Below are 12,404 nucleotides of genomic sequence, written 5' to 3'. Positions count from 1 at the left end.
TAAAATATGTTACTGACCAACTCTAATACCTGCAGAATGTGTTAAGACTTAATTTAGTCTATCAGATTCATAAAAGCGTAGATCAAGAGATTACAAAAGACTACTCTGATAGATAAAACATAGCTATATGTCAACAGTTATACAGAAAAATAGATGGACAGCTTGTTTGAGGTAAACACTGGAGTACCACAGATGACACGGATCACATTGTTAAAGCTCACTGGCTAAGGTTCAGATATACAGAGGGCAATAAGGTGTCCTCAGGGGCAGCTGTTCTATTGCATTTAACCATCAGACATTCCTAAAGGGTGAAGGTCATGGGAGCTGAATAGAAGAGAAAAAGGAGCAAGTGTGTGAACTGGTCAGGTATCACTGGAGACCCTTACTTGGTGAATTTATAGATATCCCTTTTCAAGGTATTTCAGAGGTACACAAGAAAGAAAGAAGAGATAATAGAAATGTGTATAATACAGGACAAGGTCATATTCTCTACTTGGCGCTCTTGATGACAGGCATGATCATTTAAATTCGGAGAAACTTCATGTCATTAAAAGTTGGGAATCAGAAGTAGAGAGGTATTAAAGAGAGAACTAGTAACTGTGGTCTCAAAAGCAGCTAAGGAAAAGTGGAAGAGATGGAGGTAGAAGACCAGAATCATAAAAGTTGCCTGCAAGCAAAAGGGAAAACTGTAATTAAAAAGTAGGGAATAAAAGAACTAACTCAATAATAAAGTTTAAAGGTTCCCCATTTTTTAGGCCTTGTTTCCTATAGAAATATTTTAAGGTTTGTAAGTAGAAAGTGACGCTAAATAAAAGATGGGATGTTTTTCTAGATAAACAATGCAATCATTTCTTGTAATCTGTGATTTTTGAACTGTTGAAAAGCTGGTTATTTAGCTCCTAATTAGGACGTGGACAAAACAGAACCTAGGACAAAGAGCTTGGGAGTCTAGGTTCAAAGATTGGATCTAGGCTTTCTTTCTTTATAACTTTATTGAGGCATATTTTATATGTCATAGGATTCACCTACTTTAAGTGTATGATTGAGTGATTTTTTTAGTACATTTACTAAGTTATATCGCCATCATCACAAATCAGTTTTAGGACATATTCATCCCCCAATAAGATCTCTCATGTCCATTTATAGTTAATCCTCCTTCTGTGCTCCTATTCTTGGCCCCAGGAAACCACTGACTTACTTTCTGTCTCTATAGATATGCCTTTTCTGGACATTTCATATACATGGACTCAATATGTAGTCTCACGTATTTGATTTCTTTCATTAAGAATAGTTTTTGAGGCTCATCTATATTGTGTGCAGCGATTGTTCATTCCTTTTAACTGCCGAATAGATCACATTTTGTCTATCCAGTTGATGGACATTCTGGTTGTTCCCAGTTTGGGGCTACTATGAATAATTCTGCTAAGAGCATTCATATGTTAAGTCTCTGTGTAGACATATGTTTTTACTTTCTTTGGGTATATACCTAGGAGTGAGATTACTAGATCAAATGATAAAATTATGTTGAACTTTTAAGGAAACTGCCAAACTATTTTCCAAAGCAGCTGTACCAGCAGCAAACACGGGCTCTGTTTCTCCACATCCTCCCAGCCCTGCCTCTCAATAGCTGTGCAGCTTTGGGCAAACTTCAGTTCCTTCTTTAAAAAACAAGAGGTGGGGCGGGGAGTTATCAATTACCAAGTGCCTGTTGTATGCTAGACAAGATGATAGAAGCACGACATTCTGTGTCTGCCTTCCTTGTCATTTCCATGAAAGGTAGATACGATTTTCTATGTGTCTGATGGATTTACGAAGGTTCAGAGAAGTTAGGGAAGTTAGTCGTCAAAAAGATTTTTGTGAATACTAAGTTTTATATAATACCAAGTATCATATAAAAACACGCAGAACACACTACTGGGGACACTGAGAGTGATTAATGAAGAGGTCGTCGTTTCCCCCCCTCTTCCCTTATTCACACCTCAAATAGATCTAACCACCTGCCCCACCCCGGTCAGACCCCACCACCTTTCCGGTGATTGTTGCTGCTGTTTAGTTGCTAAGTCGTGTCTGACTCTTTGCGACCCCCGTGGACTGCAGCCCGCCAGGCTCCTCCATGGGATTTCCCAGGCGAGAATACTGGAGCGGGTTGCCATGTCCTCCTTCAGGGCATCTTCCCGACCCAGAGACTGAACCCGGGTCTGCTGCACCGGCGGGCAGATCCTTTACCACCGAGCCTCCGGGGAAGCCTATTCCTGGTGGTGGTTGCCTATTATGAAACGTCATGCTTTGATGAATCTGAAACCTTGAGAGAACCCACTGTGTACTCACAACCACTCTAGAGGAAGGAGCGTCCTAAAGCCAATCTCGAGCCCAAGTAGCATAATCATTGTTGCGTAAAAATGTAAGAACAACTAGTTCAGAAAGGTTATAACTTTTAAGGCTTTTTAAAAAATTATTATTCTTGTCTCTTCTTTCTCCCTGTCTTCACAATGGCAGTAATTGCTTCTCCAAAATCCCAAGAAGTGAGTTCCAAAAAGTATATATTAAGGTTGCCAAGAAGCTAATTAACTTGATTGCTTTGAAATGAACCCCCATCAGTTGGTTTGATAAATGGCAATAAGAAATGAAAACAAAGAGAGATAACACTCTGTTGATCAAATATAGAAAAATGATCTGGAAGAAAAGATTATTATCTTAGTCAAATTCAAGGGTTTGGGATTTTAAAGTGTATTTCTGAATATGAAAATTCACAGGAAACATTATATGAAATTTTACATGAAATATGGTACACAGCATTTTCCTACATCAACAACTTGTCATTCATTTGTGTTTTTTCAGGGAGATCCTGGTGTCAGAGGCCCTCCAGGCCCCCCTGGGCCTCGGGGCATAGGAACCCCAGGGCCAAAGGTGAGTCCGCAGGTCTGTGCTCTGGGTGAGGGTCAGGTACCATCCAGATGACCAAGGGAACATTAAATGCACAGGAAGTGCTCACATCATGTTGATTTATTTTTCTTGATACTGGTGAAGGGCCTTACATGTTCATTATCATGTGAACTTTCAGTAAAATAGAACATTTAAGTATATAAAGGTATTTGCTTCCTCCCAAAGAAATTAGAAAGTTAATGCCTCTTTAAAAAGCGATTGCAAAGTGCTCAAAATAGTCCCAGGTTCCTTAGAGGCTGTGCTAACATTAAGGAGCATGTGTTTACTTTGGCCAGAGGGGCCTCAGGTCACCTTGTAACAGGTGATGGATCTGTTGTATCCTGTGTGCAGTCTACTCCGTCAGGGCCCCAGCGCAAGAGTCTAATTTGTCATTCCCGTAGAAACCGAGAGGAACTTCCTTTGGCTCCATTTGCTCTCACTCTACTTCTCTTCCTTTTGTCACCTCCAATTTGGTGATTATTTATCCTTCTATTCCTTTAATCCAGTATTTTTCAATAAGGGAGATTTTGTCCTCCCCTCTCCACCAGGGGGACCTTTGGCAGTGTCTGGAATCATTCTGGGCGTCAAGTCCCGCTGGGGAAGGAGGGCTCCTGGCATCTAGTGGGTTGACGCCTGGGATGCACAGGACAGCCTTCCATAGTGAAGAATCATCCAGCTCGAAATGTTAATTATGCTGGGGTTGAGGAGCCCTGTTTTAATTGCTCACTCATTTGCTCAACAAATATTCCTTTGATTTGTTCAAAGAGGCAGGTAAGGAAATACCACTTCCCAGGTGGCTCAGCAGTAAAGAATCTGCCTGCCAATGCAGGAGACACGGGCTTGATCTGTGGGTCAGGAAGATCCCCTGGAGAAGAGAATGGCAACCCACTCCAGTATTCTTGCCTGGGAAATCCCATGGACAGAGGAGCCCGGTGTGCTATAGTCCACAGGGTTGCAGAGAGTTGGACACGACTTAATGACTTAACAATAACAAAGAAATATCAGACATACTCATAGGGAAAACAGGTTTCAGTGAGCCACCCATCACAAATTCAAACTACAGACAGGTATATTCAGAGCCAAAATGCACAGAAGTGAATTAGAATCTTATTTTCAGAGAGGAAAGAGAGAGAGCTTTGTGAATCAAAGATTTGACTGAGGATCCTAGAATTACCAAGATTCTTAGTTTATCCTTTTTCTGTCCATCCACTCCATTGTGACAGTGGGCTATTTCTTCACCATACAGATCCCTTTAAATGGATGGAGATCCCTCTGAGATGATAGTAGTTGTTATCACTGGGTGATGGAATGATGGGTTTTTTTTTTTTCTTGTAATTTTCACTACTATTTTTACTTTATCCCCAATAAGTTCTTCTTGTAATCAGAAAAAAGTAAAGTAATTTTTCCCATAGTTCAAAGGAAAAGACTGACCTACAAAGTAACATTGATTAACTTGGGATTCCTGAAAGTTTGTTTCACCAAAATGCTAATTAGGGAACTTCTGGGATAAACAAAGTTAAACTAATCTTTCTATGTGGAATTTCTTAGAGGCTTTAATATTAAAGCCCCATTAATATTAATTAACATTAATTTTAATTAATTATTTAAAATTATTGATTTTATTAATTTAATTAATATTAATATTAATTAATATCAATTAATATTACTTTAATATTCACCTGCCCCAGGGATCTATAAGGAGAGGCACATCCATGGTGTAAACATTTCCCAATCTTACTTGACCACAGAGCTCTCTCCTCAAGAAACATGGGGTCAACTTATGCTGTAAGGAACATATAATGGGAACTGACATACTTTTTGCTTCACTTACATATTTTCTTAAAAATTCAAGTCTGATCCATGTCAATAGGTGCTGAGTCTTTAACTGCAAACTCTGTGAATTAACGTGCTATATTGAAATTGTGCAACACAGTAAAGTGAAAGTGATAGTCACTCAGTCGTGTCCAACTTTTTGTGATCCCATGGACTGTATAGCCCGCCAGGCTCCTTTGTCCATGGGATTCTCCAGGCAAGAATACTGGAGCGGGTTGCCATTCCTTTTCCAGGGCTTCTTCCTGATCCAGGGATTTTCCTGCATTGGCAGGCAGACTCTTTACCACTAAGCCAGCAAGGAAACCTGCTGAATCTTTAACTTCAACCCCCATGATTTAATATGCTACATTGAAATGGTGCAACATAGTAAAGGCCACCTAGAATTAGGTGTGAGCCGTGTTTGAACGCCTGGTGTTTAGGGCAGCAGGAGGAGCCCAAGCAGGCAAGGCTATGGGGCCAACACTCCTGCTTCCATCCAGCAGTTCTGCCTTATCGCTTTATAGCTGGATTACATGTAAAAATGTTTGAAAGGATTGTGTGGTTTAAAATTTTTGGAAGAACCCTGCTTTATATCAATATGGAAAGACTGAAGTGAGAATGAAGCTAAGAGCAGTAATCTGTTGCATGTTTCTAAATCTCCTTACCCTTCTCTCCGATATCTCTGTGTCTTCTAATAGGGTGACATTGGGCAGAAAGGCTTGCCTGGCCCTCCTGGCTCCCCTGGCTATGGATTACAAGGAATCAAAGTAAGTGAATGGAATTGTGCCAGGGTCGCCTCTCAGCGCACTAGGGCGAGGGGGAGAAGAGGTTGTGGATAATACAAAATACGGCTATTAAGAAATGGACTTAATGTAAGCTCAGCAGTTAAAATAGCATCCGATATTTAGAGGCATCGTCCGAAAGTGGAAACATGGGATAAGTACACTTGCTCCACAAATGCTTAACGTTACATAAGTAGCTTGGAGAGAAATTGAACAGTTACGGTGGTTTGCAGTTCTGTCGGTTTCTGAGCTGAGCGGGGAGTCTGTGCCCCCACTGCATGTGCTCCCTTCACCTTCCTCACCTGCAGCCTCCATTCTTAGTCCAGGGATGCCCAAGCTTCCAGTTTTAGCTCACAGTGGAATCACCCGGGAAGGTTTTGAATAATGCTGCTGTCTTACCCCAGAAGAAGGACATCTGAATCTCTGGGGGGGCAGAGTTTGAGTCCTGTGGGTTTAAGAGCCGCCCATGTGATTCTTCTGAGCATCCAGGTGAGAAGCCCAACTCTGTGCTACTAGTGTTTACAACCACTGCATTCTGCTTGATTTCTGTCTCCACCACAACAGGCCTATCTCATGAGATGGGACTCCCAGGGTCTCCCCGCCCCAGTAGACAGAATTTGGCATCCACAGGCTACTGTGTAATTTAAACAGTTCCCTCTTCTAATGTGTTGATTTATGTATTTATTTTTTACTGGCTCACTCTCATTCTATTTGTTTCCCCTCAAATAAACTACAGTGGTTAAGCTTCAAAACAGAGTAATTCCCTCGTGGGTAACTGATATTGACTCTAAAAAAGTGGAAACATTCAAGACAAACTCGTTTTTGGATGGCAGAATTTCTTAGTAAATGGGAGACAGTAGGAGCTGAAGATAATACATGTGAAAAATCCTGTGTTGAAATTAAACCACCTACTCCTGTGTTAAGAGTGATTTCTGTCAAGAGCAAAACTCATTTGAATCTGTGTTAAACCTTCCAATCTATCATGCAACATCTAGGGCTTCCACCGCAGGTCTTTTAAATAACAGTTGTCCATCTGTAGGGCTGAGTACCCAAGCAAAGGCCAGTTAACAACACCAGTAGCATACACGCACTGGGCAACCAGCAGAAACCTGCTTCCTTGTAAACGGCATCTCTCACACTTCATCTTTTAAGTTCTACAGTTAAAAGATGGTTTTGAATTTATGAGTTTGCTTGAGCAATGAGCCCAGAATTGGCTCAGTTCACGTGTGCTATGAGTTGGTTATCACGGCCGTGTTAAATTCTCTGCCAGCCTTTCCCCTTTGTTATCTGGGAACTACTTCCTTATTAACAAAGGGGCCTCTTGAGTTGTGCGTAACTGATCCTCATCAGTTCTGACTCACCTGGTGTCCTGGCCTTCCTTGTGCCCCCCAGGTTGGGCCATGTTCAAAGTCCCTCCTGAGTGAAACTATGCTGGGAAAACTACCATCATAAGGAAAGAACCAAAATGAACACTGCCACGTATCCAGTCCTATCAGAAGTGAGAGAAGTTTCTCCACGGAGGGTTGGGGCCTGATGCTGCTGGCAGTGAGCCTGGACCAAGGCGGCCTCACAAGCCTCCTCTAGACATACTGCCATCCTGCTGGCAGCAGGGCAAACATTTCTCTCAGGATGCCCACCCCATTTTTCTGACCCTGACTCGTACCATCCCTTCAAAAGGGAGAGAACTGAGAAATCAAATTGGTGGTGTTCCTCCGAGTCATTTTAAGGCTCCATGCTTAGCGAAATTTCATTTCTTATGTTCATTTTTTGAATCTATTTCACACCCCTTTCTAAAAAACTATTTGAATCAGTAAAATCTGCTTTTGTTGGCATGTCTGTTCAAGAGACTCTGATGGAAGTCCTTGTTATTAAATTTTCACATTAGGGCCCGATTTGTACCCTGTCTCTCGATCTCATCCCAACCATGGTGGAAATAAGGGGCTCAGGCTGCAATCACAGAAATGATTTGCTCCACCTTAGTTCCTAGAATATTGGCTTTACATTCAGTTATTCAACCAATCAGGGGCTCTCTGCTGGCACTAGTGGCAAAGAACTCATCTGCCAGTGAAGGAGACGTAGGAGACATGGGTTTGATCCCTGGGTCAGGAAGATCCCTTAGAGGAGGGCACACATGGCAACCTACTCCAGTATTGTTGCCTGGAGAATCCCATGGACAGAGGAGCCTGGCGGGCTGCAGTCTGTGGGGAAATAGAGTTGGACACAACTGAGCAACTGAGTGCGCATGCATTCAACCAACCAACCAACACTGATTGGGCACCATCTATGTCAGACAAATAGGCTAAGTACAGAATAAAACGATGAGTGAAAAGATGTGAAGTTTGTCCTAATGGGGTTTCAGTTCAGTTCAGTCGCTCAGTCGTGTCCGACTCTTTGCGATCCCATGAATCACAACACGCCAGGCCTCCCTGTCCATCACCAACTTCCGGAGTTTACTCAAACTCATGTCCATCGAATTGGTGATGCCATCTAGCCATCTCATCCTCTGTCATCCCCTTCTCCTCCTGCCCCCAATCCCTCCCAGCATCAGGCTCTTTTTCAATGAGTCAACTCCTTGCATCAGGTGGCCAAAGTATTGGAGTTTCAGCTTCAGCACCAGTCCTTCCAATGAACACCCAGGACTGATCTCCTTTAGGATGGACTGGTTGGATCTCCTTGCAGTCCAAGGGACTCTCAAGAGTCTTCTCCAACACCATAGTTCAAAAGCATCAGTTCTTTGGTGCTCAGCCTTCTTCACAGTCCAACTCTCACATCCATACAAGACCACTGGAAAAACCATAGCCTTGACTAGATGGACCTTTGTTGGCAAAGTAATGTCTCTGCTTTTTAATATGCTATCTAGGTTGGTCATAACTTTCCTTCCAAGGAGTAAGCGTCTTTTAATTTCATGACTAGAGACATCAAATGATCACTTTTTGAGCTCCAGAGAGTCTAGCGGGGGTGGCACAGTGAAATGAATGGGTTTATAGGGTTAGGCAAGAGTCCTGTAGGCCACAGTAATGAGTCTGGTGTCAGGCCTAGAGTGACTGAAAGTCAAAGCAGGGTGACATGATCAGGCAGGTATTTATCCAAGACCCCCTCAGTCTGCCATCTACAGAAGGGATGGGCATGACCAGAAGGAGTGTGGGGGTGCCCCCTCCCGTACCCCTGTGTAATCTTCTGATTCTCAGTGTGGAAAACATGAGCTTCCGGGCACCCTTTCCTGCTGCCCCTCCCAGGGCTCTGGGACCACCCAAGCCCGCTGCTGTGGGAACCCGGGAGAACATGATGGGCTCACTCCCCGGGACCCCACAGCCAGCTCCCACCACGGCTCTGCAGTCCCCGCTGCGGCCTGGCTGGCTCCACACTGCAGGCGTGGAGGGGAGGAGGAGGTGAGCTCCAGCTCGTCCAGGGGCCCCAGTCCTTTCTCTCAACCACAAACGTCTGCTAATCGTCTGCATGAATATGAGACACTGGCTCTCTGGCCCCTCGGTGGCCTTCGCCCTTCAGGTTCACATCATAGGTCGGGGGTTACGTGATGCCACTGCGCTGTCCCACCGTGAGCCCCCAGCACTGATCCCTTTCTCCGTTACGTCAGAGCAGTAGTGGTCCTCAGTTAAGTCAGGAGGGGCGAAAGGATGGGGCTTGGTCTTGAGGAACGGCTTGATGTGTCAACTAGCCCTGGAGGGGCCAAGAGAGAGTGACTGAGATGGTGGGTCATCAAGGTGAAGACACCAAGGATGAGGACAGACAGAAGTGACTGGCCTCCACTCTGCATTTCTACTCAGGAGTCATGCCTTCTCTCCACCTTTGTTCAAGTCAGTCAGCCCTGACATGCCCAGAGAATTGTTTTCCTCAGAGAATCAGGAGGTCTTTATAAAAATAGGATTCCTGGTGGTCCTCTATGACTTTATGAATTTCCAAGACAGAGGTGTGGACTAGACTATGACTCCAGCTGTGTGTAAACCCTTTATTCACTAAATGAATGAGCCTCTATGCCACTGGTTTCCATTCTCCACTGAGGCCTGAACATGACTGATCTCTCATTGACTGAGGAAATACTCCCTATAGTTAGGCTGTGGCCAAGGATGGGCTGACTAATATTTCAGGCCTTGCCAGTTTGCTATCAAGTGTGACCAAACGGCCCTGATGACGTGCTGGGGGAATCTGGTGAACACTCTGGGGTGGAAATCCCAGTATCTCCAAAGCTGATAAAGCGTGATGACTATAGTGGTTCCATGGTCACAGAGCTAACATATCAACCCCCGAGACTCCTGGGGCCCAGAAGTGGAGGGAAACTGAGGCCCAGTGACCTCACTGCTCTATCTAGATTCTGACCTTAAGGGTCTGACAGAAAGAGAATGCACTTGAGAGCCAAATACGACCTTGGCCTGAATCTGTCTAGTTGTATAAGCTTTTTATCTTTGAGGAACCTTAAAGCTTACTCATCTTTAAAATGGGGGTAATAAAGCCTATTTTGCAAGGTGTTGTGAAGATAAAATTGTACAAAATGCCTAGTATGCAGTAGTGGTTACTCAATCAGAGCCCGGGCTATGGAATCAACTGATCTGAATCATGGTTTCCTGAGTATTACACCTCTTGCCTCAGTTTCCACATCTAAATAATGGGGATAATAATAGTACTGTTTTCTAAAGTTGTTACAGGAAATGAAGCAGCAAGGAAATGAAATTAAATGAGACCGTATGTGTAATGTGTTTAAAACAAGGTTCAACGCATGGTTACACATGCAGTAAATGGTTGGAGTTATTCACATTATAATTTCTTCCTGCTTTCCCTCCCTTTCTACTTGTCCCTCTTGTATTTTCTAGGATGAAGGCCCAGATTCTGACATTCATATGATTTAATGCTCTTAAACCTAAAACACTGATTGCATTAATTAGTGTAGGCCTGGCATGTGTACCAAAAAGACCACCAAACATATAATGGCTGAAACACAATGGAGGTTTTCGTTCACGTGGCACACCAGAGGGAGTCGTCCTCATTGGTGGACAATTTCCTTCCTCATAGAATTTCAGAGAATCTCAACTTCCATTTATGTTTTCTCCATTGGCGGGGGTCTCTTTACCACTTACATTCAGCAAGCAGAGAGGGGAGGGTGTGGAAGAGGCACACCTGCTTCCTAAAAGTCCTGGCCAAGAGGTGACACACAGCACCTTGGCCCACGTTTTATCGGCAAGAGCTAGTCTCACAGAAAGGCGGTGTAAACTGTGTGCCCGGGAATAAGAGGAACCCAGGGTTCATTAAAGAGCTGGCAATTGCTGCCAGGCAAAATGTAACCAGCTTTTAGGAAAGATGGAAAATGTAAAGTTACATATTATTCTGAAGTATGCTGTTGCTTCAGGAAGAAAACAGAAAGCAAGAGTGGTCTCCATGGCAACTTCCAGAATGCCTGTCTCTCTCCCAATACTGTGGGGCGCAGTCACCTGGCTTACAAGGACTGGGTCCAGCTTTATCATTCCTTTTATTCTGTTCCCCCCACCCCGCAAAAAAAAAAAAAAAAAAAAAAAACCACCCTCAGAGTCTTGCTGTCTTCTTACTTATTTCAAGCAGCAGCAGCAGCAGAAGTACCAGTGGATAATTTAGAAATTGCCTTGAGTAGAAATGCTGAGAACTAGCCAAAGAGCTGGAGGAGGCTTGGGGGTGTAGTGGGACCAGGGAACAACAGGAAATGCTCATTCCTGTCTTTGGCAGAGCCAGGGACAAAGTATGAGGGCCACGTGAAACCCGGCAGGAGTGCTGTGGTTCAAAGGCTGGAGAGAGACAGGGATGGCAAGAGAGGCAGGAAGCAGAGCTGGTACAGCGAGCCCCACATTGGGAGGAGCCGGTGGGGATTAGGCTGAGTGGAGAATAAGGGAAGGGCTAGAGTCCCAGGAGATTACATGGGAAGCCAGCAGCGATGGAAATCAGCAGGGGTGTGATGGTGGGTGAGTCAGCCCAGCTTGCACAGAACAGCCAGAAAGAAAACAGCCTTCTCCAAAGCTCTCTGATTAGCAATTCAAAGTAGAACCCAGAACTTTGTAAGATTCTTGGCTCAGTGTTTAAGGTTAATGGGATTTCTCAGGTAGATTTTTTTGTTGTTGTTAGTCTTTTCAACTATATTGAAGCAACTCTGATTCTGTGAATTCCATGCATCAGGTATGTGGGCCACCTTCTGGTGTCCCTTCACCAGAAAGGCTAAAGCTTGACAGATATCAGCGTGCTGTGGTGGGAATCTCACAGGGAACCTGCCAGCTTTCCATTTGCCTCCCCCCTGCCTGCCCCTGTGACCCTGATCACATTGAAGGTGCCTCCAGAATCCATCTGACTAGATATTTTATTAGAGTGGACCTGTTACAGCATGGGAAATTGCCCTCTTTAAAGGTGAAATAGAAATGATTCATTCATTGAAATGAAACTGACTTAAGGGAGAAAAGTTCTCACTTATAAGAAGTCAGGGGTAGGTTCAAGGGACACTAAGTTGTAAATACCTGCGACATCCCCCTTGGCTCAATGGTAAAGAGTGAACCTGCAATGCAGGAGAGGGAGGAGACATGAGTTCGATCCCTGGGTCCAGAATATCCTTGGAGTGGGGCATGGCAACCCACTACAGTATTCTTGCCTAGAGAATCCTATGGACAGAGGAGCCTGGTAGGCTACAGTCCCTGGGGTTGCAAAGAGTTGGACACTTAGACTGAAGCGATTCAGCACGCACGCAAAGAAAGGCTAAGGTATACTGACACACAGGAGTTGTTTTAGTCTTCTAAGCTCAGAACCTCAGAATCATGCGTCTGATGGTGTTAATATTACTAAGGGAGCAACTCACACATACACACTCACACATATTTTAACATGATGACTTTCTGCTATTTCAGTTTAAATTTTTCTTTCCTC

The 12,404-nt window shown here is 44.0% G+C and overlaps 1 protein-coding gene across 1 annotated transcript in view; it reads left to right on the top strand.

Annotated features, from left to right (window-relative positions):
* The window catches only part of COL28A1 (collagen type XXVIII alpha 1 chain), a 180,349-nt gene that overhangs the window by 103,319 nt on the left and 64,626 nt on the right, over positions 1-12,404 (top strand). Inside the window, exons 25-26 of the mRNA XM_061164958.1 lie at positions 2,839-2,907; positions 5,433-5,501. Coding sequence (XP_061020941.1) covers positions 2,839-2,907; positions 5,433-5,501 — 138 coding nt within the window. The remainder of the gene's footprint in view (positions 1-2,838; positions 2,908-5,432; positions 5,502-12,404) is intronic.

Source organism: Dama dama, chromosome 18 (genome assembly GCF_033118175.1).
Source record: "Dama dama isolate Ldn47 chromosome 18, ASM3311817v1, whole genome shotgun sequence".
Taxonomy (NCBI): Eukaryota; Metazoa; Chordata; class Mammalia; order Artiodactyla; family Cervidae; genus Dama; species Dama dama.
This window is presented reverse-complemented; position numbering and strand designations above follow the sequence as displayed.